Raw genomic sequence first — 27275 nt, forward strand, 5'->3', positions numbered from 1 at the left:
CAGCTAGTCTCTGAAATGAACATATTTTACTGACAAAACGTTAATAGTGAAAAATAAATAATATCATGAAACGGAGCCCTGAGACTTTCTTCATTTTCAGAAGCTAAGGAAATCTAGATCTGCCACATTTTCTAGACTTGCGTGGGCTTTCTTGGATACATATACTTCGGGGTCTGTAAGACAGACTGGCGTCATCCTACACCGTGTAACATACTTCATTATGACAGTCTGGGGTTGTGGAGGACCTGTGAGGGTTCACTCCCATAAGACAGACCTCCCAGAAGGCAGACGCTTCGGGGTCTGTAAGACAGACTAGCGTCATCCTACACCGTGTAACATACTTCATTATGACAGTCTGGGGTTGTGGAGGACCTGTGAGGGTTCACTCCCATAAGACAGACCTCCCAGAAGGCAGACGCTTCGGGGTCTGTAAGACAGACTAGCGTCATCCTACACCGTGTAACATACTTCATTATGACAGTCTGGGGTTGTGGAGGACCTGTGAGGGTTCACTCCCATAAGACAGACCTCCCAGAAGGCAGACGCTGACTTTTCGCCACCAGAGTAACAACAGAGTATAGTAATAACACATCCCTATAATAATAGCACACTTTGGCGCTGCCCCACCGCCCAAGACAGCTGTGAACAGGGAGAAAGAAAAACGGATTGTGAGACTAAGGGAGAAGCAGTCTTTGATGCAGTCGGCCTCCGACTTTGTAATCAGTGCTATCTGTGAACTGACAAACATGTGATGTAAAATAATAGGGTGCTTGTTGTTTTTTATGGCAAACATATGTTCATGTACATACATACGTTTAAATTCAATTTTCATTGCATGAATTTAATAAAACTATCGTTAATTACCTGATGTTGTCTTTTTATCTGTGCCAGGATTATTAGGTTAATTAAGCCAACCATAAAATGTGTTTGCTTTAAGCGGTCTGTCTTTCATCCTCGATATCTCCAGATATACGTTCCGATAAGTCTCCACTATACCCTGGACACACCCATGGCTCAGCCCGTATTTGTTGCCTCCCTTGAGTGACTTTTTATCCAGTCAGGTATCTACGCTGGGAAGTTGAGCGAACCAATCACAGCTCACTTTCACTTTTTAAATTATCCAACCAATTAAAACTGGTAACACAAATCATGCAGAGGAGTTCTTGCGTGTATTATGTTTTAGATTTCGGACCTATCAGTTTGTTTGTGTGATTTCCCCAAAGTCTGAGTCGTACTGCGAACAAACTTTCAACATCGGTATATTATCAAAATTTTGTCTGTCTGGCTCCAATAACACAAAGTAGACAACCTAATGACCCTTTTGCGGCAGAAAATATCATTCTCTTTAATGTCAAACACACGGGTACGAAGCTTTGCTAGTGATGACAGACTGCTTAATACACAGAAGACGAAACGGTTTTGTGAAATAGTTCATCCAAGAAAATAGGCACGAAGTATGTGTGGGTTCTGTACATTATATTTACACTTGTGTAAATACTGAAAAAATTGTCTGCTGGCTGGTGGCATTTGTTTGTTTTTTTATTTTAAACCCGAAATCTTTCATGATTAGTGACCACGAATGAACACCTTGGCGTTCATGTTGTTGCGGCAATGATACAATACCTTCACTGAGAGGGCCATGTGTCTCTTGGGGAGAGTCTCTTTAATATAAAAAAAAGTGCTCGTGATTTAGCTGGACAAATGTAGGGCAAACATACTGAACAAATATCTATCACTGTCTTCACTTTTATTTCTGATTACTACATGCATATGACACCGGACTTCCGTTTAACACTCGGCGTGCACATAGACGGTGGGAAACAGATAAATCTGATGTATTTCTGTCGTATTGCTGTTTTGCTATTACAGGGTCGTATATTTTCTTCAAATGAATAACAATGAAGGCTATTGGTTTCATACGAGTGAGGCTATGGTTTCATACGAAAGAGGCATAGAAATTTGCGGTACACGAAATGATGTTTTAGTGGTTGTTATCAGTCGCCTGTTGACACCATTATCTCCCTTAGAAAAACAAAGAATTGCGAGTTACCTGCCCGAGATCATCGACATTAGTTAAAGATTCACCACCCACCTTATCTACAATAGCTGTCAGAGGATGATATAAGCGATTTTACCATGTAAACTGACTAGCACATGTCTTCTGTGTAGGCAGGGGACATATTTGAAACATGGATTTGCTGTCTGTGGTGTCGGAAAGACTGTCACTTCCTCGTCATCATATTGGCTGTCTGTCCAAAACTAGAGTCGTCTGCATAGTGAGTGGAGTTTTCAGTTACATTGATCATATTTCCACTTTCAAAATATTTCAGTGACAAACACGTCACGTTTTTAGCGTGTTTGCATCATATTATGGTTACATGTTATTAATATCACTAAGTAGCCCATACGTTTTAGATAATTTGAAGAAGTACCACTGTTAAGTAATTTTCAGAGATATTCCAAGGTTCTGTCGGATTTTGACACAGTTTGGCGTCTGATAGGTTGAAGAAAACAAGTTAATGACTCAATATCAATATATTTCAGCTGAAGAAAACAGCTTATGGGACATGCATTTATGTGCTGATTGTTTCACATGCACTGATTTCTTGGTCATGACTCTATGGATCCATGTGTAATGTATTTTTCAGTGTCTGAGAAATTTTGATCATTATGTGTCAAATAACAATTCCAGTACACAAAGTAAGTTTAATCTTTAAGAACATTTATTGATTTATTTATCTTCACACTTTGATGGTATACTTCTATTAATTTTATAGTGACAATGGCTTGCCAAGCAAGATGAGTAAATCATGCACCTTCTTGTCACTGTCACATGATATCAAGTATATCCGTCTTTGCAAAGCTAAAAACAGATGAACCACATGATCAGTCTCATATTGTCTGATTGTCTTAGAAAAGGTAAATCCCTATTCTTGGGATTCTTGAAGTGTGTTTAGTAACTCATTTACTATCATGAAAGTGTGTCATATATTATGTTGTTATTGCTACAAGTGTAAGGCATTCCAGGTCGTCAGCCTTTTAATACTGATAAACAGTCAGTAAAGCGACTAGGTATATGTGCCATTGGTGCTGTTGTTTTTGGACTGTAAACCATAGTAATAGGGCTTTAGTGTAAGAGTCCGATAGCAGTTAATCATGGTAGAAACAATAGTATTGCAATAGTTGGTGGCAATAGAGTAACATTTTCGCAATAGGATGTAAGAACAGACTGTCGCTATAGTTATGCCGAATATTTGTCTTCTTCCCTTCAGTGGTCACCCCTAGGTAGTAACTTTGATGCTGACATCCTGACCCATTCCAGGTGCTAACAGGTTATGTATAGCCACATGACTATATATCACATGATGTAGTCACATGACTTATCTCGTCGGGTAGCCATTTTCTGCTGTGTGAACATAGGCAGTGTTGAACAAAATCACTTGCCTAAGATGAGATCACATGTATCATGTGTGCTTCATTGTAGGGCAGGACAAAGTCCTAGAAACTATCAGGAGTTGCTTCCAAACACCGTCACCCATCCAAAGACATTCCGCGCTCAGTCTAAGTAAACTTAGTGTCAGTACTTTTCGTTACACTCCACCACTGAGTCTAACAAAACCTTATGGGAGGTTGCGTCAGGTAATCTTTGCAATTGATCAATCAGAACACAGCTTACCAAATCACGAAAGTGCACATTTGCACATACCTTTTGAATTTTTTATCTCGAAAAGGTTCATACCCAAACGATTCCGAATGCTATTTAGCTTACGCTCACTTCCAGGTGAAGCACATGGCTTACGTACAACCATGACAACGATGAGTAAACGATGTCAGCAGAAACCCCAAAGCGTATATACTGCAGGTCAGGTAACTGTTATATGTGGAGTTGTTTGTGGAGAGATCTGTGTCAGTGACCTGAATATTTTGAAAGTCCCTCTGATCCCTAAATAGCAGCCGTTGTCTGATTGGTTAAATCTATATAACTGTCTCGTGTTTGATTGGATGGTCATTGGTCGCTCAAAGGTTACCTGACGCGACCTTCTACTTGGTTTTGTTAGACTCAGTGGTGGAGTGTAATGAAATACACTGAGACTAAGTTTACTAAGACTGTTCCGCGCTTGACGTTGCTTAACTTCAACAGTTTGGTGACCTGGGCTGAATGCACAGGACCACACACCACCACATGCATTGAGATATCAAGTTTTCCCTTATTACAGTTTTTTATTTGTCTGCATCAGTACCCATGGTCATGTGTTTTTCCATCTATAAGTTGTAAATGTTGGAAACTAACACCACGTGAGGTATTCCCCCACACTGAACTGCCATCATGTAACATATTCAATAAAAAATTACTTTATCAGTGATTTTGTCTGACTGTCCATGATGATAAGGATAATTATTGTTTTTGTGTTGTGCAGGTGTCCCATGATTGGCTGAAGCACCTGAATCATGGCAAGGTACCCTCCCTACAAGGACTTGATGTCCTGGGTCAGGCTGAAGCTGAACAATATTTGGCTGCATCATGCATCAAATTATCAAAACCCTGGAGGAAAATAACAATCAAAGTAATAACAAAGACACAGGAAAGGGTTGCCAGGTATGACTTTCTATAGTATTCTGTGGTATTGCTCAAGTTGACCAGTCCAATTTCCTTGATTGTTAGTCATAATTCTATATGATATCATAAAAGTGTTATAACATTATGAAACCAATGAACATTATGAAACTGGAATGCCTCTTACAAAGTTACATGCTTTGTGTGAAACTGACATATCAGGAGAGAAGCTGGAAGATAGTGTGTTAAAATGCATTCAGTATTTGTTTACTTTCTCTTTCCTGTAGTTTTTCTGGTAAGCTGTATCACTTTTTTGTGATTTGTGTTACGGTCTTGATGCATTCTAATATATTGTGCTGTTTCCCACAAGCCTGGACTCATCAAGTGCATAGTCCCTGTATCTTGGTATTAACTGTAAGTCACCTCATTGTCTGATCCAGTCTATATTATTTACGAACAGCTGCCATTCATGGTTATGTCACTGGATTATTGTGGAGTTGAGGTTTGAACAGCAAATGAACACAAACAGCAAAGTAGTTTGTTAAACACTAAATATTTCATTTACCTGTGATCTTTTCAGCCTCAGGGATGGTCCACTCTACCCTACTTCCGTTGCCAAATCTGTCTTTGAACATTTGTCAAATGTATCACAAGAGAATGTCAGGAACATCTGGCTGGATTCTTATAAGAAGTACCGAGGGTCTAGACTTCTGGCTGACAAGGCAGCTACAGAATGTGTAAGATGCTTAAGTCCTCAACATTTTTTGTATATGGCGTTTGAAGGTTTTATATTCTAGTGTTAACATAGATGAATGTTTGTTGGCCATATATATGTCACACTGAGTAATGTCTCATCATGTCACATATGAATTTCACTGAGGATACGAAATCTGGAACATCCCTGAACTTAATCAATTCTTCTTCAGGCTATATCCATTGTAATTCATACTACAAGACAAATCTTATGGATAACAACTTCTTCATTTTTTTTATTTATTTCTTTTTATATGAAAAAAATAGATTAAAAAAGAGGTTGTTATTCATAAGATTTGTCTTGTATTACTACATCAACTTCGAATAGACAGACAGACAGTTTATTCCAGTAAAAGGCCATAGGCCCAAATACATTCAAAATTACATGCAGTTGTTGTAGAAAGGGGCGCAGTGATAATAATAAATGCCTTTGAAGAATTTCATTATAATTGCTATTTTCAGTTTTCCTCCTTGCTGAAGCAGTACATGTGGAGATTCAAGCCCAATGTCTACATCGACCTGGAGAACCCATCATCCACACCAGGCAATGGAGACACTGAGAGAGATGACAACTTGTCTGACCCTAACGTCCACCAGATCATTGTGCTCTTGGAGTCCTCAGAACACATGTTCCTCATCCAACCGTTTATCCCATTCACCCTGTGCAACATCATATCCTATAGCCCAGCCATATTAAACTCCTCACATATGCTGACCCTGTTCCTCTTGTATCAGATCCTACAGACCATGAGAACCTTCCATGAAAAGGGACTTTCAGTCGGTGACATCGAGATGCACAATATTTTACTTGATAGTAAGTTCTGGCTGTATGTCACTGTACCCCAGATTCATTCCCTACGATCATCATATCTCAGAGACAGTAGACAGGAAAATGTTGTAGAAGCAACATCTGAGCCTGAAACCAAAGGGTCTGTGTCAAAATCATCAACATTTGCTTCCAGCTTGTCTGAAAAATTGTTAGGGAGTAGTACACCAAAGTTGGAGAGAGGGAAGAAGAATGGAAGCAAGAAATCAAAGCAGTATGATTCTCCAGGTTGTGATGAGCCTCAAACCTCAGGATTACACCAGCTGTCATCCTTGCATAGTCCTATTGACCAGCTGGGCCCATCGCTTTCCCCTGAGGGGGAGAGGTACTGGACTGAAGCATGTATGTTCCTCACCTCATGCCAGTACAGACAATATGAGCTGACAGACCTTCCAAGGATCATTGAAGACTGGACAAACAGAAAAATCACCAACTTCAAATATTTGATGATACTGAATCATTTAGGAGGAAGGAAAATGGGGGACCCAAACAACCACCCTGTCTTACCCTGGATAATGGACTTTACCAGCCCACATGGAGGCTTCAGAGATCTATCCATGTCAAAGTTCAGACTCAACAAGGGGGACAGTCAGCTCGACTTCACTTATAACATGATGCCAGCTTTATCTGATGATGGGGACCAGGTTCCACATCATGTGTCGGATGTGTTGTCGGACATCACATACTATGTCTACAAGGCTAGACGGACTTCAAAGACAATTTTGTGTGCTCATGTGAGAACCAAATGGGTGCCTCATGAATACCCTAGTAGTCTTCAGAGGCTGCAGGAGTGGACTCCTGATGAATGCATCCCCGAGTTTTACACTGATCCTACTCTGTTTACGTCAATCCATGAGGATCTCCCAGACCTAGAGATCCCGAACTGGAGCTCATCAACTCGGGACTTTATCATCAAACACATATCAGCTCTAGAGAGTGAGAAGGTGTCCGAGGATCTACATCACTGGATTGATCTTACCTTTGGTTATAAGGTTAGTCTGTAGTGTAAAAATGTCATATATTGTTATATGTTTTATATGAAAATTCACTGGGTGACATTCCCTATGTAAAACTTCAAGGAACATTAACAACATTTTAGAACTGTCTCTGAGGGAGGAGCCTACAGTTATTACAAATTTGACAGTTAAATTTAGAAACAATAAATGGTCAAGAGGCAGTCATACTTGTGCGTTTTGTCCTAGTACACATCCTGTGTTAGAAATTATCACAATTTGTTCTACGTGCTATATATTCGCAAAGAGATATTTTACTATACTTTATTGGCTCAGTCTATTGGTCATTTTTGTCAGTAGGTCTGTCTGTCGGTCAGTCTTTTGTCTGTAGTTCTGCCTGAGCTGCAAGATGTTGAATATCTTTACAATAGCAAATATCAGTAATACCTCATTTGAGAAATTGTTTTAATTGTAAGTGACCAGAAACCATTCTGCATACTGTTCATTCTGTTAGACTTTGAACTAAGTATGTAAACACATTGCTCAATTCTTATATAAAACAAGATCTGCTTTATGACTATGATCAGTGACATTAAATCTAGAATAGCTCATGATCTTGGCATAAAGCATATTGTTTTCATGATACAGCTGAGTGGCACTGCCTCAGTGAAGGCTAAGAATGTGTACCTGCAGCTGGTGGACCAGCATCGGAGCATGTCCAACCATGGGGTCATGCAACTGTTCAGTCAGCCACACCCACATCGGTTGTCTCTGGCAGCAGTTTTCCAGGAACACCCTCCCAAGGTCAGCCGGAACATCATCCAATCACAGGTCAGTCTCAGCTTTGGCTATGACTTAGTTTTCTATAGCTTATCATTTCTCGTCACCGGTCATTTTGGGTTGACATTGTGCTTCAATGTTCATTAGTCTTGTTTCGATTCACTCATGTATTCAAGGATTGTAAACATATCCCTTCACAGATTCAATTTATTATTTATGGGCACTTGAATCATGTTATTTTTGGTTTTGAATGTAACTGATCTGAAACGTATGTCATATTGTGTCCTACCACCGATGAATCAGTTGCATTTTATGGAAAAAATAAACTATTTGGATTATTTTTTAGTTTGACATTTTTTATCCGTGCACTGATATGATGCAAAATTAGGCTTCTTGGGTCAATCATTGATAGGTGTTCTGTCACTGCATGTTTCATAAGTGAGTGAGTGCATATGGTTTTACACCACTTTTAGTAATATTCCAGCAATTTCACGGTGGAGGGGACACCATTAATGATTTTCACACATTGTACCAACATGGGGATTGAAAACAGGTCTTCCGCATGACAAGCAGACACTTTAACAATTAGGCAACTTCACTGCCCCTGTTACATAAGACCTATCCATATTGGCTGGTGCTTTCAGATGATGATTGGTCAAGGATTCTTCCAAGATCCAAGTGAAGCAGGTCTTCATGAGCCAAGGTAATTTTGTATCTCATTAACAAAAATGTTTAACTTACATGTTATCATGATGAAAATGTGTTTTTGCATGTCTCATTGTTGTGATTTGTGAGTTAAGTTTTATGCCACTTTTAGCAATATTCCTGCAATATCATTGTGAGAAACACCAGAATGGACTTCACATTGTATTTCCATTGTGAATAGAAAATCAAACCCAGGACTTGGTGTAACGAGTCAACACTTGAACCCCTATGCTACCCCAGGGATGCTTGTGTTGACGATATGAGGTGTATTTTTTTTCTTTTATCTCGTTCAGCTTGTATTCTGCTGAGAATTCTGAAACCATTTTAAGTGAAATATTTTTGTAGCATAAGATAATAAGCATTGCAGAAACCAACCAGAACTGACAGGAATAATAGAGTTAGCCTGCTGAGTATATGTTATTTCTTATGGGGAGGTAATTTGAAGAGCAAAATGACATCAGCAAGTGTATTTTATAACAGGATTAAGTAAATTTGCTGCATGCGATCTTTTAGCGAGGGCAGAATATTGAGTGTACAAATCAGTGTTTTGAATACACCTTGGAATTCTGGTTAAGGATATGAGTCCTCAGGAACTTGTGCAGGCTGTTGGATGACCATATGTCTTTGCGTCCCATATGCTGGGGTCAATATCTATGATGTCAATCACATGGCCGTCTGCTCCAGACTCGGTCATTAACAGACTGTCATCATATAGCTGGAATATTTTTTCAGCTTCAAACAATATACAAAGGATAATCAATGTATTTTAACTCAAAGTTTCCTCTCCTGAGTCATTATATGGTGTAAAGAATGGTGTATTGTTTCAGTTCTATGGGGAGTTTCGACATGCTGGACCAGTTGAGACCAGAGGCAGCAAGCATACAGTTGCCCCGTGACTTCTGTCCCCATGCAGAGCTGGACTACATGGAGGCACAGCTGGCATTCTGTAACAGAACCCTTCAACAGATGTCAGACACATGCAAGACACAGGTCAGTAATACATGATCACCAGTGCTGGGTGCCCTATGATTTGTACTGAGAGATATGGAAATAATCTGATTATACCACTCCAAAAAGAAAATCTCATCTTTTTCATAAGAAAGTAGATATCTTTCATGAACATTTGACGTAAGTATGTCTTATGTTGGGATCCATGATCGAAGGGATCCATGAAGATCTGGATTAGTGTTGGTCTTCAGTATCCCATGTTTGTCATAAGAGGCATGTAATGAAAGGTCAAGCTTGGCTGACATGGCATCATATCCAAGTTGCATAGACCGATGCTTATACTGTTGATCACTGGATTAGTTACACACAGCCGCATATAGCTGGAATATTGCTGAGTGCAGTGTTAAACAATAAACATGCCAATCAACCACAATAAATGGACTACATAACAATACGTAACTCGAAATACATCTGCTTGATATTGTCATGTTGTATACTAGAAGCTTATCTAGCTAGGAGAAAGGTTTTATCCTCTGTAGCTGGGTTGCTGAAATAAACACTTAAACAAAAAAAAAAGGATGGACTTGAATATTGTGAGAATTTGGTTGGTTAATAATTGATTGTTGTCATGGTTACAGGAACCAGGTGCCACAGACACTGAACTGCCTTGCATTGTGTCAGAGGACATGGTGAGGTTCTCATGTCTCATGTGTGAGATGTTTCTATCATCTCGTCTCAGGATGAAGGACTCCTATGTCTCACTTACTCAGCGATATGACAGGGTTATGCAACTAGCTGCTTCTGATGTCTCTGAACTGCCTAGGTGAGAGACTCGTGACATTCTTTCAAATAATTAAGTGGCATCATTCAGCTTCTATTCATGTTGGTAGCTGTGCTGTTTGAAGTGAGGCATTGTGGGCATGAATGACTGACACTGTGACGTGCCAAACCACAGAATTAAATCACTATTGCAAGATGCTCTGTCTGTTTATTACGAACATTAAAAGAAAGAACATGTTGAACAACTTGTTGCTGAACCTGTGTTCAATATGTAACTGCTGATCTAGACTCCATGCTGCAAACAATGTGCAAGACACAAGATTTGTTCAAACTGATGTTAAAATGTGCATTGGCACATTGCATGTTAATGTTGGTCAGATTACCCTTCAGTGATAGAATATTGAACTGAAAATTGAATTGTTATATTGCTGACCACTGTTATATAAGTCCATGAACGGTTGTGATAGACTGAAATATTTCCTCAGTATTAGTTACAACCCAGAATACATGTGATGACGGTGCGCCTACGCCATTCATGTTTTTCTGATCCTGGGTCATTGCTTCTCTCTTGAGGTCACAGCTTCCCCAGGTCTTCAATAAAAGTAACATGCACTTGCTTCTTCCCTTCTTCAGGCCCCTAGAATCCTAAAAGAGCTAACATTAACAAGGTATTATGTATGGTGTGTCTAACATTCAGGATGATCTGAATTAGTCTGAGCCATCCCACTAGTATTAATCATGCATCTGAGAGTCAAGAGTACACCCAGCTAGCTGTGACTGATTTAAAGGGTGAATGAGGAAGAACAGGCCCAAGATATTCCACTTTGTTTTTCACCTGATAAAACTGCCTTTGAAATTTGACTTTATACATTAGGAATAGGATAGCACACCACCCTATTGCTAACTTCCATGGTCTACAAGGTCTTTTACATTCCTTGTTTCAGACCCCTCCATAAAGCAGTTCACAACCTGCTTCACCGGGTACAGAAGAAGCCTCACCCTTTCCACCAGGGAGAGTCTACCTTCAAGTTTCCATCCGTTGACAAAAACGGTCTCCCTCCTCCCACACCAGCTCTTCTCCTTCAGTCCTACACAGGGCTGCTACCCTTCCCGAGCTACTTCAGCGAGCTGTACAAGTGTCTGTGTCAACTGAAGCAGAAGGATAATGAAGCCAACAACATCCAGTTTAGTAACAAGCTGCAGTCGGAGAAGGCCAGCTTGTTGAAGCACAAGGAGCGAGAGAAGGTCCCAGTGTTGGAACAGTTCCTCCTCAAGTACCAGGGTAAGCTGGGTAAAGAGGGGCTGGAGCTCCTGCTGCCATACATAGAAGAACTGTTCCAACAGGAAACAACCACTGTCCAAGCAGCATGGTCCTTCTTTGGGGTAGTCAGTAAGGAACTTGGACCATTGGAAACAGCCAAGAGGTTTCTGCCATATCTTACCAGTTTGTATACAGGAGAGAACTCTACCGCCAAACATGTGAAGCTGTATCATCGAAACTTCTTAATGCAGCTGATGGTGAGGTTAGGTTTGAAAACCTTTCTGTCCAATTTCTCTACCTTGTTGGTAGAGGCTGTTGCAGGGTACAAAGACTTTCCTCTGCCAAGTAAATATTATCAGGAGGAGCTCATTGAAGAGATGCAGAGGGAGGCTGAACTTTCAGAGAGAACAGCAGTATGGTCTGAAGGGACCAATCAGAAGTCAGACAATGTGACAACAACCAATGGGCTTTCAGGGGAGGTTTACCCAGATGATGAGAGCAGTCAATCATGGGATGTTGGGAGGGATGAAAATACTCAGGGAGATGTTGATGACATTGAAGAGGAGTTCCCAGACAACATTTTGTTAAATGAAGATGACTGTGGCACAGAGGATTCAAAGAAAAAGTTGTCCACAGATTCCGTCAGTATAGGCCAGGTGTCAAACCTGAGCGATGAGAGTGGTGATGGGGAGAGCAATGGGTTGGGGATAGACACCTGTGATAGGGCATCGGTGAACAATATATATAATATTATTGACAGAGCAAGGGAGGGGAGGGAAAAGACTTCATCAACCACTGAAAGTGATGCATGGTCTGTGGGAGAGAATGTGGAAGACAATGCCCCAGTGTTTGAGAGTTTCAGTCCAATTCTGGACACCGATGATGTGCCAAATGGCTCCAAGTTTGATTCAGGGAATGGTGAGGATTCTATAGACTCTACCTATGATAGACAGCAAGATGATGATGAGAGCGATCAGACTGATCTCACAATAGATGTCTCTGATCAGATGGTGAGGAGTGAGACTGAAGATATTTTGGCAAACCTGTCTGTCTCTAGTCCGGCAGAGATCATCAATATCCGTGACATATCATCAGAGAGTGTCAAGTGGCTGTCTCACAAGCTAGGGCCTGTCCTCACAGCCAAGTTTTTGTCACGGAATCTGGTCCGGATGTTGGCCCTGTGCTATCTGGGTCTGGAACAGTTGGACGAGTATACGGATCAAGGTACAGTCATTATTTCTGTCAGTCCTAGTCGTCTCCTAAAGAGTGTGATGCTTGTTTTGTATTTAAACGAATTAGTCAACACACTGGAACACATCATTTGTGGGTGGATGTAAATAGAGTAGATAGAGTAAATAGAGGCAATAGAGTATGTGATGAAGCAGAAAAGAGTTGGATACTGAGCTTTGTTTTTCCCACAGATCACAAGGACTTGCAGTCATCTCGTCTGGTGACAGGTGACTCCCATGCCCTTAAGGTTCTGGATTGTCTTGCATATGTCGCAGTGTTGTATGGAGAACATGTCATCCTTGTACAGTACCTCCCTACCATTGTGGACATGGTCAGTAAAATTTGGTTGAGCACTAATTCATGAAATAAAATATGGCATGATTGTATCAAAGTTTAAAGTCTAGGCTTCTTTACAGGTCAGTCATGAAATTACTCTTTGATTTAACTGTTATTGTTAGCATTGTGAGGAGACTTGGGTATTTAAGGCACAACCTTCATCACTGCCAGTCTCATTCTGTCATATAACTGGTTGAAGTTGAAAGTTAAGATCAGTGCTGCTCAGTATGAAGTCGTTACACTTTGAGAATGTAATTTTATGATATATATAGTAATCAGTAAGAAACTTGAGTAATCATATATATATGATCCTTTAGCAGTTCATAGCTGAGATTGAAGGTCAAGGTCATTACTCCAGGTGTGATTGTAACTTTGTTGTTAAGGCATCATGTCATAGGATTTTTTTCATAATCAGAACTGATGCTATTGAACTGTTAAGTCTTCAAACTTTTAAACTAGGATTGATGTTATCTTTTTGTTATTTTATTGAAGACTGACAGTTCCTTGTTTTCAGTTGATACAGTTGGTACATTTACATGCTGTTTGAAATGTTAGCATCATGATTCATTGTAAAGCTGAGTATGTATTCTGTGTACAACTTACATGAAACATAAGTGACATGTTGTGTGATGTTTGCAGGTGGCTGTAGCTCAGAGACGACTCACCCAGCGGTCAGAGTCAGGATTGTTTGGTGGAGTGGTTCTACTAAGATACATCATCCCCTACCTCTCAGTCAAGTCTCTTATGGACAATCTAGATGTGAGTTATGTTCTGTGGAGACAGTTTGAACACTTTTGGAGGGGCATTGTAACTGCATTGTAGGTCCGCTAAGAAAACTGTCCCTTCCTGCACAATCACCAAGTTATATCATCCATACAAATTTTTTACTTACCTGAGTATAAGTCTATAGCATATTACCTCAAGCTTCGCTTAGTAGGAGATCTGATGGAGTTGAATTGCTATTCAAGATTGAATGGCTACCTTGCAATCGACGACTGTCGTGATACGGAAGTATCTGGATCTCCCCACTGTGCATGTGCGCAGACTCCACGAGAACTTCACTTTTACTTAAAGTGTCTTCTGATGGAGACGTGTTTGGGTTGCTAGGCTTATTTTTCCAGCTAATAAAGTTTGAATATACTACACTTGTGCACTGATTCCTTTCAGGTTCTTAGTGTGTGGTATGTATATTTTTCAATCTTTGTGGCGATTTTAACTATATATTATTTTCATTATTGTACACTTGTCGGCTACCTCATAACATAATGACGTTAATCAGACAAACCTGTCTCAGCATTAGCATCAGCTACTTCAGCGGCGGCTGTGAATTTAACAGAGCCTAATGAGTCCCGATTGGAACATCTGTAGTCACTGTTTCTATGGCAATTCAAAGTGCTACATGACATATTAGGACATGCCCAGACAGCTCTAGTGACGACGACAGTAGTGCACAGGATGGGGTTTTTGGATACTTGCTCATGGCAGGCAGAGTTTAAACAGTGTCTTATTAGAACTCCTTTCTCTTCACAAGCCCTCTACGGGAATGCCATCCCAGAAGTTTATAAGGAACATGCTTAATTAAGGAACACGGAGTTGTCTTTGTCAGCGTTTGAAGACCTCTCATCTGCTTTTCGTGATAAAACAGGGAGGAAGAGGGAAGAGGCGTTTCATCCCGAGAAGAGAATCTGTCAGATCTGCCTTTACAAGAGGTCACGGCCAAGGCTTCACATCAGCAGATTGTCACAAGCTGTCAGACACAGCCAGGGACACCCCTGCCACCCCCGGCAGAGGGAAGGGGAAGTGCCCCTATTCCAGACGTTGAGGGCGTCGCCTGTCACCACTGGGACCTCCCACCCCCAGCCGTGCCAGTTTTCCCTACACCAGTAGGTGGGAGACTGGGCATCTTTTGGAGGAACTTGTCCATCCTCAAAAATCGCTAAGTTACCGGAATTCTAAAGAAGGGCTACAAACTACCAGTCACTCAGCCTCCACTGTTCACATCTCAACCGGCAACACAAGTGTGTCCGGAGGCGCAGCATCAGTTGTTGGCGGAAAACATTGAAGTGTTATTAGGAAAGAATACAATCAAGGAAGTGCTGGACATCGAGGCCAGAGCTTGTCACATCCCAGGTTGCAGATACGTCCAAGCCGATGTGCTCTTTCGACCAGGCAAGCCATCCCCAACCAAGTGGGTGCTTCACCCAGAGATATTTCGGCTCGTATGTCAAGATCACGGGCGCCCGCTGATAGACCTATTTGCCACAAAGTTCGAAGCTCAGCTTCCAGTGTATGTGTCTCCGATACCAGACCCGGCAGCTTGGGCGGTCGACGCTCTGTCGATGTCTTGGGGAAGGACTGGATGCATATGCATATGTGGGATCTTAAGACACTGACAGTCCTCTGGAGTCCTACACCACTGTCCTGTCTGTTGTATCCATATGCTATAGACTTATGGTAAGGTAAGTAAAAAATTTGTTAAAATCTAAAAATTTTAGATATTCAGATACTTACCTTACCATAGGGTGTTCAGTCCCTCCAAACGCTGGATGCTCCTCCCCACTGCTGACTCTTTGGACCAAGAAGTAAAAGTGAAGTTCTCATGGAGTCCAGAGATCCAGACACTTCCATATCATGACAGTCGTCGATTGCGAGGTAGCCATTCAAGATTGAATAGCAATTCAACTCCGTCAGATCTCCTACCAAGTGAAGCCCTATGTTGATGGAGCCCCTATATTGATGGAGCCCAATGTTGATTAAGCTCCCTAGCAACTGTACAGCATGAAGATGCATTAAGATGGCCTTGCTCATTTGGAGTTCAGTGTTTAGCTATCAATGGTGATATCCAATATTTGAAAAAGTAACATTGTTTCAAATTGATATCTGTTTAAAATGACCATTACCAATTCATATCACTGGAATATATGCCTTTTTATAAATACACTGTCACGTTGTAGTCACATGCTTTAGGGTTATAACTTTTTCAGTGGATGCATATATTGGGGGACATCCATGATATCTTGTTTAATCTGAACTTGTTGCCTTCTGCAGGACACTATTGTGATGGACTCCCTGCTTCCTGTGATCAAGCTGGTAACATCACCCACCATTACCTTTCCTGGGGGTATCCGCGCCAGGTCCATCCTCTGTCACAAAGTCATTGACGTCCTGTATGTCATTGGGTTACGTCTCGGCCTGGAAATGACTCGCAAGCATCTTTCATCTTCCATGCTCAAGTTGTTTGAAGCTTTCGCAGTCATCCATGGGAACTCTTCCTCACCGCCCAATGGTCAGATATACAAGAGTGGATCTCTGTCCCCACCTGGTCAGTTCAGGGCTGTTGTCATGGTTATTCCCTCTTGCTTTGTGCAGTTTAAAATGTGACTTGATCAAACTTATCTATACATTTTATTTACATCGTCTGAGACGTTGGATTTGTATTACTTGTATTACTATTTTCCTGATATGTTATAGTTGACAAGTAAATCATTGTACCTGTACATCAGAATTTCAATTTTGTGTTGAAGGATAGTTATATGTGAGGTATGTGAGTGTGTGTTGGTGAGTAGGAAATTAAAATGAGTGAGTGAGTGAGTTTAGCATTACACTGCTTTTGGCAATCTTCCAGCAATTTCATGGTAGGGAACACCAGAAATGGACTTCACACATTGTATCTTGTGAGAAACCGAACCTGGGTCTTCAGCATGCTGAGCAAACACCTTAACCACGTAGCCATCCCATCGCCCCTTTCCTGCAATTTTGGTTTCACACATTGTACCATGTTGGGTAGGGACTATGGACATGTATGTTGTTATTTTTTTTTAACATGCAGCATGTCTTTTTTTCAGGACCTGGGAACAATTTAGTACTTCTTTTTTTCAAAACTCAAGACTAAAGTTCAGATTTCCAGTATTTTGGGAACATATTCTTTTCCTCACAGAAATTCCAACCACCTATTCTCCCTGAATGTCAAAGGTTCGTTCCAAAGCAGTTCTGGTAAATGGTTTTATTGGTATGTGTTTGCTGCAGGGATATCCCTGGGTGGCAGTGAGACATCTGAGGATTCCTACCTGAACATCAAGATGGATCCCTCGTCCCATGAGTACAAGATTGGCACACCCATCAGCATGAGTGGGTTCAGTGGCTACATGTCCAAACACAGCAAGAAGGCGCCATCCAACAAGTTCCACAGTCTCACATCACTGGGGGCCATTGATGACAAAGGTTAGTAGACATTTCACATCATTAATTTCATTTAACTAATTTCATTTTGTATTTAGAGAACCCTGTGAAGATATTAACATAATGACGTTAATCAGAAAATACATTTAGACATTGCCATATACTCTTGCTTCTGTCCATTGATCTGGTTTTGATGGACATGCTGTATTAGAATGCATATACTTATGTGGTTGACTGTAGATGATGTTGTGGACTTCAAGCCATCGACCAAGGAAGGGGGACTGCAAGAGCTGGCAGCTGTCTTCACCCCTGAGTTGGCGCTGGCTGCTTACATACCACTGTGCAGGATTTTTGGCAGGTAGGTAAAGAGACAGGTGCTTTGTGGCGAATGTCCGGTATCGACAGACCTTGCACTGGATGAACTCAGTAATACCATTTTTGGAGAAAGAACTGCATACCCAGATGCTGAAGTTTCTTGATTTAATTTGGTTATTTTGGTTAATTTGGTTGATGTTACCTCAAAGTACCACAGTGTCTTTATGAATAGTACAGTGACAGCTGTGGTGTTGTGGTGGTACATTTGTAGTATGGTTTATGAGTTCCCTGGCTGGTGATCTATCGAGCTTGAGGTGTCCACCTGTGATCCAGCGTAAAAAGCTAGGAGTCAACTTTGTGTGCAAGCTCCTACAGACTTGTTCAGTGTTGTGACAACCCATAGTGTACTTAAAAGAACCCATGAATCCATTGGTATATGACTAGTCAGTGGTCACATGAATACGTGCAAACACTTATTTGCAGGTACTGCAGAGTGCAATAAACACTGACCAAGTATTCCGACTATGTGTCCCAGTTGACTTACTGTAAAAGAGTACCTCGTAAGGATGAGATAGCGGCTATAACTCGGTCCACCTAGTGGCTTGCAAGAGTTGTATGATCCCTTGGGAGTTGAGATCGATAATATGATGTGCCACTGAGATAGACATCTGGTGGCTATAGTGTTACGGTGTCTGTGGTAGTGTGGTCTTTTACAGTATTCACATGGAGGAACACTTGCCCAACGATGACCTCATCCGACAGTTATGCTCCCAGCAGGACACAGTGATGGATCAGATGACTGAGATGCAGGAGAACACGGCCGATACTAAGTCAGGTCTGTCTCAAGCCAACACAACACACATCACAGATGTAATATCCACATCTGACACACGGTCGTCCACAGGTAACCTCAATTCAGGGCACAACTAAGACATTGTTTCCTCTCAACACTACCCAGTTCCATACATTCCAGAACCCATGCAATGGTCAATTAAAATCGTTAGATGGTCAGCTGGTTGACATATATCATCATATCTCAGTTGTGAAGGTCAGTGCTAATGATGTTCATCACTCCAAATGGCCAGTCCGAACTCATAATCTACAGACTGCAGCTGTATATTTGGAATATTGTTGAGTGCAGCTTTAAACAACAAACATGTCATTATTGTCACACTATACCCACTACAGCTACACACAGTCAGCCAACACTCACCACACACTATACTGACACATGATTAATATTCCTTTCATTTGAGATTCCTTTTTGAGACTGAAGATTAAGTTTGTATACTTTGCTTTCAGCGTCGGAGGGTGTTGAGTGTGATGACACATCAGTGACTGGTGCTATAGGCAGCAATGTGCAGATGATTGGTAACCGAATCCAACTCAGTCATGAAGTCAGGGAGACCAGTCCAGAGCTCAACCAGTTTGGTCGTGGATATCGAGCATCCGGTATCCTACGCATACATCCAGATGAACTTAGATGGTCAGTACTGGTCATTCTATAATCCATACACTATGCCTGTATTACATCATTGCCATGAATGCTGCATATTGGTTGATGTCACTCTATAGGATCTTGAGATTTTCAACATTGTCCTGTCAACTACACATTTTCAGTTGTGCATACAATAGTATCGTATCTCTCCAAAGAGTCACTGCACAATAAAGGGGGATGTTTTCACATCTTTCTGCTGTGTGCTATATTTGCTGGTTATGACTTTGGGCCCTGTTGAAATGACAAATGTTGAATAGTTTGCCTGCATTACTTGATTCCTAGTGAGTGTTGCTCTTTCCGGCTGCAGAAGGGAAATGGTTTCCCATGAGTGGGTGCTACAGACTTTGTCTTGATGCTGGGAACAAAATACAAATTGTGCTATTGCTACACCTAACCAGTGAAGCTGATGAGTTAAATCTAGGTCAGGTTCAGAGGCATGGATACTGGAGTCTATTTCCTTCTGCCCATTTTAACCTTCTGTCATGGCCTGTGGCTTTTTGTCAGTTTGGTTATTTGCTGCTTGATGCAGTGTATGAAATACACTGAAAGCTGTCTAAACTGGCATTCACTGAGACTGGAAAAATAATCCAGTTTAGACAAAGTGCTGGATTGTAGAGCTGATGATAAATGTACAAGCCACAGATGGGACTGAGATTTTATGCTGGTGTTGACAACTTACCGGGCTGGACATATGCAGGTTTTGGAAGCTTCCACTGTAAGCCCCAAACTCAGCCTGACATCAGGATTGGTAACTTCAAAATGTTCTCAGCCCAAAATGTATTTAACCAGACCAGACACCAAGATATGGTGAAATTACTCTAATTACTCTAACATCTAAACATTTTACCAGACCATTGGGCTGGCTGGCTAGTTGTCCTGAAATCTAGCCCATCTCGGCAGTCAGACCGGCTTTATTTCATACACTGCTTAATGACACCCTCAGCAATATTCCACTTATAAGGCGGCGGTATAAATAATCATGTCTGGACCAGACAACCCAGTGATCAGCATCATGTGTTGACCAAGTCGAGTAACACACAGACAGACAGTTGCTTATGTGTATGTTGACTCGATTCCATAATTCACCTCTTATGACAAGCATGGGTTGCTGAAGATCATGTTACCCCCTACCTGTGTTTTTGTAATTCACCTCTTATGACAAGCATGGGTTGCTGAAGATCATGTTACCCCCTACCTGTGTTTTTGTAATTCACCTCTTATGACAAGCATGGGTTGCTGAAGATCATGTTACCCCCTACCTGTGTTTTTGTAGTGAGGAGATGGACTACAGCAAACAGAGGCACCTGAGAGGCAACTGGCTGGCCTACTGGGAACATGAACTAGGTCAGTGACATACCATGTTATCATCTCATGTCTTCTCAATGAAACTCTCGGTGAAATATTTCATGGAAATAGCGAAACAGTGTAGCAGTATGACGACTTTTACATTTACAAAACTAAACAACATGTATACAGTTTTCTTCATTTTGACATCTTTTTTTTAACATTTTAACATCTGTGTTTGAATTTTTGAATTGTTTACCACGTTTATTTGAAGAGTTGTCTTATATGATAAACTGAGTGTTCAACCAACTCATTCTCACCTCCCATCTCTGTGCACAGACCAAGAAAAATGGTCAGAATGAATTCTGATTTGCTTGCCCATGGTACAATGCTTACTAGACATTCAGAGTACTACATATCAGGATGAACAAGCTCTTAATCGTTAAACCCCCTTAATGTGAAGTGCATTGCCCTGACTTTAGTAAATAAACTTTGTTCTTAAAGGGTTGCATGAGCGAGACACAATCTTCAACTTTAAACAGATCAAGTTGCAGACATTCCAAGGTAAGGAAACCAACGTCTTAGTGTTGGTTGTCTGGAGCAGCTGGTTGTCACAGTTGCAAATGTATTTGCTTACTGGTTTAATAAATGTGGTTCAGATCCAGAGATGGTTTAAGTGTGTCACTGTATGTTACGTTTTTTCCTGATGATCTGTTACAAAGAAATCCTTTTGACCTAGTTCTTGTGCTTTTTGTCCCCTCCAGCAACATGGAACAGATAACTATATAATCGGCAGCGTTGTGTGCCAAGTCTTGTTAACATGATGTCTCATGAACTTTTGTACCCAATGTCTTCAAATTTGGTGACAGCCTACACTGGAGGATTACACACACACCAGTCGATTTGGGTAACCTTGATCTTCAAGGTCATCATGACAACTTTGACCACTTTTCAAACTTATGTAAACACGATATCTCATAAAACATTGCATCTAATGTCTTCAATTTTGTTGACATTGGGTAATTATGCAGACACAAGCCATTTCAAACCAAAAACATAAAATGTAGTAAATATGTCATAAATATTTCATTCTTCTTTTATAGTGGTGAGGAATATTGCTGCATTAGTGGCAAACACTATTATTTGAGGATTTGTTTGGAACAAGTGCCAGGTAAAGGTCTACTTTGTACAATACTTACAGGCCACACCAACAGCATCCGGTCTCTGTTCGTGATGGATAATGAGAACTGTTTTATCAGCGCCAGCAAGGACAAAACTGTAAAACTGTGGTCACTGACAAGCTCCGGAGATGGATCAGGGAAGTGAGTCATAAGATGTGTAGTTTCAGTTCACGTTTTACAAGTTGTCTGACCTGAATGTGTGACCGTTAGTGGTTGTTTGTTTTAAATTTAAAGAATGGGAGCAAACCATTTGACTTCTTTATTTCTCAAGTTTTCACTCAAATTACAATTTTTTAGGAAACTTTTCTTAAATGTTGTGCGGTTGTGGGGTAGTTTGGTGTTTAAAGTGTTCACTTGTCACACCAAAGACCAGGGTTCGATTCCCCACATGGTTACAATGTGTGAAGCCCATTTCTGGTGTCTTCTGCCATGATATTGTTGGAATATTGCTAAAAGCAGAATAAAACTGAACATACTCTGAAATGATATAAAGTTAATAACAGCGTCTGTCTTATTTGAGACACTAACAAAACATGAAAACTCCTTTTGTCTGCTTGCACAGTGTATGTGCCTTTGCTGTCATCAGTATATGCAGTTGTGTCCCCTTGGCTGCAGGATGTGCTTCCAAATTCTCACTAACAGTGATATGTTTGTTAGCAACCTACTGTGTTCATCTCTGACCTGCCTTCAATATTTCTGCACATATTCGGTGTACTTTCGAGTTAAGATTAATGCTAGTGTTAAATTCACAATCATTCATTGTAAACCATTTTTTGTTGATGTTGTAGAGTCTTTGAAGTGATACACATAAAGGCGAGAATCTATGCATGTTATCTTCTTATTTCGGGGAACATTACGTTACGGAGTATAGTGTTACTCCTTTCATTTACCTGATGAACGACTAAGAATTTACTCCAAAATGTTGTGTAAGAAGATGACATTGATACCTTCTTGACTCTAAACCATTTGTGTCTGTTTCAGAATGTCCTTCCAGTGGAGCTACAATCAACATAAGAAGTCTGTGTTCTCTGTGGCCTACTTGGATAGTGTCAGACAAGTAGCCTCCTGTGATAGTTCTGTACATGTGAGTTCACTGGATTTTCTGTGCTTTTAAGAAAATATGTCATGTTCTGCAAATTGAATCTCAACTCTATAGCAGCTAACGCATAGCAAACTAAAATTTGACAACACGTTGTGAAACTTGATTTGAGAGTGTGAACATTCCAACAACTTGCAACAAACACCAATTTCAGAGTTGTCAAACTGTTGTTGAGAACTGTTGTTGATCGCTCTCTTCAACTCCTCCATCAAACTTTTGGCATTGTCAAGTTCCAGTTTGATGTGTGAAGTGTTGTCAAACTTGTGTTGTTCAGAACCAACCAAACGCAGTCAACAATAAATGACCAGAAGATAGAGACACGGCGCTCAAATGAGACGAAACTTTGACAACATGTGTGTCAAACTTTAGTTTATCTGTGTGACAGTATTATGGTTCTAACTCTGAATTGATTGTTTGATTGGCATTCTAGAACTTGATCAGTCAGTAATGAGGTTTTTTTGTACTTATCTCATATCACCTTTAGCTAGACAATGGTGTAAAAATCAATCAGAAACATTGCTCCATGCAGTGAACAAGAAGTCTTGTGAGAAGTCATATACTTCATTAGCAGAAATGGGTACTGTCAAATGACTAGTTTTTGCAGACTGATTATTTATTACAGGGCAGGAGTAATAAGAATAATCTGACTGATCATGTCTTATTGGCCATGCCTAACATTGTTGGCTCATATCATCATATCCTATCTGCATAGATCAGTGTTCATGTAGTTGATCACTGGACTGGCTCATGTCATCGTATCCTATCTGCATAGATCAGTGTTCATGTAGTTGATCACTGGACTGGCTCATGTCATCGTATCCTATCTGCATAGATCAGTGTTCATGTAGTTGATCACTGGACTGGTTCATGTCATCGTATCCTATCTGCATAGATCAGTGTTCATGTAGTTGATCACTGGACTGTCTGGTCCAGACTTATTTACAGACTTCTTTAGTGCGGCTAGAACATTGCTGAATGCATCATTAAGCATCTAACCAATGAACCATTGATACAGTTGTTTCAGGATGAAAGCTAAATCCTGCATGTTTCAGATATGGGATCCCTTCATTGGTGGGAATATAGTTCAGCTAGAGTCCTCCAAATATGCCCCAGTTGTGGCCCTCACGGCCCTTCCAGCCCCCAGCACCCTTGTTGTCACGGCAACCACAGAGGCCACACTCAGGTATGATACTTGCTCATAAGACGGAAATTTATGTACTCACAGTTTATTGTTTTTATAACACTAGTTTAGTATTTTTATAACAATGCAAAAGAGTATCTTTGTTGGTTCCCTTTGTATGATTGTTTATGTCTTCAACAGGTTCCTTGATCTCAGAGTATCAAAATATGCACATGAGTTTAAGTGCTCAGTCGGATCAACAGGTAGGGATGTGGCTTGAAATTAGAGTTTATGCTTGAAGCTGTGTTAAAAGCATTCCTTGAGAATAAACAGTAATAAACAGTTCAGTTTGATAGTGTTGTGTGGTTTTCTTAAATAACAACTTCTACTTTTATCTTGTAAATTATTAAAAAACGTGACAGTATTGGTGTTCTACAAGTGAAAGAGCATGTAACATATGTTTTAATAGATTATGTTTTAGACGAAAAAAGATAATACTTGCATGATTGTGGAGAAATAAGTCATTGATACACTTGTTTCTTCACTGTTTCATGTTCCAGGCCTGATCCGCTGTTTAACTGTCAGTAATGATGGCAGCTGGGTAGCTGTTGGCTTCTCTACAGGAGTTATCTCCCTTCTGGATGTCAACAGTGGCATTCTCATGGGGTCCTGGAAGGCTCATGATGGGGAAATATTACAGGTGGGTGTTCAGTGTGTTGGCTTCTCTACAGGAGTTATCTCTCTTTTGGTTGTCAGTACGGGCATCTTCATGGGGTCCTGAAATACTCTTAGGCCAAATCTAGAGATAGCATCAATATCAGATAATATGACACACCCAGCCTTATCACACATACTGCATCTTGACCATGTTCAACACCAGAGATTGTCACCATCCATTAGGCAATGTGGATAATACTCATGCAGAGTGCCTATGAACATGTGGATACTGTTTCAACAGTGGACTGAACCCTCAGCTTGTGTTTAGTAACCTGACACTTCCTGTGGCTAGTTCTATATCAACAACAAATTTTGGAGCATGCGAGGTGTCATACTATTTACTGGATAACATGTTTACTGCTGCTGAAGATAAAAGATAGGGACTTTTGTAGCATTTGGCCCTAGGACTAGGAAGGCTCATGATGGGGAAGTATTACAGGTGGGTGTACTGTGTGTTGGCTTCTGTACCTGTGAAGGTTGTCTCCATTGAAGGTTGTGTTATATTACTGTAAGCCCCAAGGAGTTGGCTGCAGGTATTGCTCAGTAAGGTATTAAATCCCAGCAATAACAGGCAGACCATTCAGTCATTGATTTCATTCCAGATCAAAGCCTACAGCAAGAATATGTTAGTGTCTTCATCATTTGACCAGACCATGAAGGTGTGGAATATCGAAGATGGTAGAGAACTGTGTGCTCTTAAAGGTACCACCCTCATCAGTAAACAAACCCACGTCATATAAACATCACCCTCAACCTTAAACACTAAATCTTTCCAGTAAACACCAGTTTATCAATAAAACAAGAGGATCATGTAATTTTGATTTGCAGAGATATATGTTATATAATGACATGAGTTCTCGATAGATACAAATTTTACGGAATGAGTGTACTTTCAATGGTATCTGAAATATCAGACATGTCAGTTTTCTGTGATTCTTATGTGCATACAATTAGCTACATGTCTTGGTTATTAAATTCAATGTGTATTCTGTGATTGCAAATGTCTTTATATTCCAAGGTCTGTCAGAGCCGGTACACTGTGTGTGTTTCTACAAGAACCAGGTTCTCAGTGCCACTACCGCCAACAGGATAGGAGTTCATACATCTGTGGATGACAGTGTGAGTACTAGTGACCTCTACACATCTGGCAACACACATCCCTCTCAGCTGGATGTTATTTTACTGACAAAATAGTAACTCGTGGCATCTCATCTTTTCTTTTCTGTTGATTCACTTGCTTCATGATTAAATCTAACCACATGTAAATTCATCCAGTTGTATCTCAAATATTTTGCATACAATATTGATAGTTGGTGACACAGTGTTATCCCCTTTGCAGTAATTGGGTCTTTTCGTTTGCAATGGAGCCTTGACTTTTATTGTAAAAATTCTGTACATGTTCTAAATATTAAATACCCTCCCAAATGACCCTCTTCGGACCAGTTCTCTCCTCAGACAATGTACCACCTGGACCCTGTTCCCCAGAGTGATCATAGAGCTAAGATGATTGGAACTCCCATGCTTTGACATAGACTTACGACTGTTGTAGTTTTACGATCGCTTTTAAGAATGGGTCCCGATTGGGAAACAGATTTTTAACCCGTTCAAAGAATTTCCATCTGCAGATTGTTTATCCTTCTGACCAGGAACAGAACTTGTTTTGCAGGCATCCTTCACAAGTACCAAGTTACGTTCTGACACATTCAAAGGTGTCCTTACATCCATGGCAACTTTACCTCTCAACCGATCACTGCTGCTGGGGGCAGACAATGGCTCCATCCGACTCCTATGCTAACACAGACATCCACCTTCATAGTCCTATCATGATGAAGAGCAACACTATTTTACAGTAGAACAATACAATGAATGTTTTAGATTTGAAAATGTACGAGTATGACAGATATTAAACATTGTTTCAACTTCAACTTGACAAAAATATTTTGGACACTTTGTCTGAAGTATCTATAACAGGGAACAAGGCTGTATCTGTTATCTAAAGGAATATATTACATTTGCTGTCTAAGTAAACTTAGTCCAAAGATGTATATTGACGTGAATGTACGTGTTTGCTTAGTCTAGTATTATTCATTACATTCCACCACTGATGAGTGTAATGAATAGTACTGAGACTCAGTTTACTTAGATTGTTAACATCTGTCAATATTTTGTAGATTATCAACAAAAAGAATAGCAGATTTTGATCTTTTGAAAAGATTCTAGTCTTTCCCTCTTACCATAGAGATAGTGAGAACGGTAGTACAATATTTCATTTATATCTTTTCATGTCAACGTGTTATGGGAGGAAAGTGATCCAATTTTTTTATGTTTGCCACATTGCTGAAACCATCCAGCACAGGTTTGTTTAAACCAACCAGTACATGAAATATCATCAGGATTTACCAGGGAATAAAAACCCTGAATTACAAGTTTTCTGGTATGATTCAGAGGTTCTTACCACAAGAACTATTTTTCGATGCATGAAAGTTCAATATTTATGTCCCTGTGATCAATATTATCTTGTATTATATTAAGTCTGGGTTTTATTGTGAGGGAAGGTGTTAAAGAGCACCAAGATAATGCTGAAAATATGTCGTGAGAGATTTTGCCAAATGCTTGACTGACTGATTTGTTAGTGATTGTATGAGTGCTTCCAGCCATTACTGATTTCACACTGACATTGGAAAAATGTCAACGTCTGACACTAAATTACTTAATTTATGCAATACTGAAACATTGGAAAGAAGGTACAAATGAA

At 40.4% G+C, this 27275-nt stretch overlaps 1 protein-coding gene across 1 annotated transcript; it reads left to right on the forward strand.

The window, feature by feature from the left end:
* Positions 1-2027: 2027 nt before the first annotated feature.
* On the forward strand, positions 2028-27275 carry LOC137294729 (WD repeat-containing protein 81-like). Its single transcript, XM_067825817.1, has 26 exons — positions 2028-2276; positions 4419-4597; positions 5136-5292; positions 5771-7126; positions 7736-7918; positions 8512-8570; positions 9400-9562; positions 10159-10343; positions 11245-12785; positions 12983-13122; positions 13767-13886; positions 16176-16449; positions 17154-17348; positions 17547-17664; positions 18338-18456; positions 18924-19107; positions 20393-20463; positions 20908-20967; positions 21605-21725; positions 22566-22668; positions 23736-23866; positions 24005-24066; positions 24364-24503; positions 25123-25222; positions 25539-25639; positions 26187-27275. Exons 1-26 carry the CDS (start codon positions 2190-2192, stop codon positions 26313-26315), a joined length of 6078 nt encoding a protein of 2025 aa, XP_067681918.1. The 5' UTR covers positions 2028-2189; the 3' UTR covers positions 26316-27275.

Source organism: Haliotis asinina, chromosome 8, assembly GCF_037392515.1.
Source record: "Haliotis asinina isolate JCU_RB_2024 chromosome 8, JCU_Hal_asi_v2, whole genome shotgun sequence".
Taxonomy (NCBI): Eukaryota; Metazoa; Mollusca; class Gastropoda; order Lepetellida; family Haliotidae; genus Haliotis; species Haliotis asinina.

What these genes read in the sequence shown, in the direction of transcription:
- LOC137294729 (XM_067825817.1), top strand. Translation starts at nt 2,190, where the DNA reads ATGGATTTGCTGTCTGTGGTGTCGGAAAGACTGTCACTTCCTCGTCAT. An exon ending in CATCCAGATGAACTTAGATG is followed by an intron (nt 19,108 to 20,392) that starts GTCAGTACTGGT and finishes GTGTTTTTGTAG; the next exon opens with TGAGGAGATGGACTACAGCA. An exon ending in ATGATGGGGAAATATTACAG is followed by an intron (nt 24,504 to 25,122) that starts GTGGGTGTTCAG and finishes ATTTCATTCCAG; the next exon opens with ATCAAAGCCTACAGCAAGAA.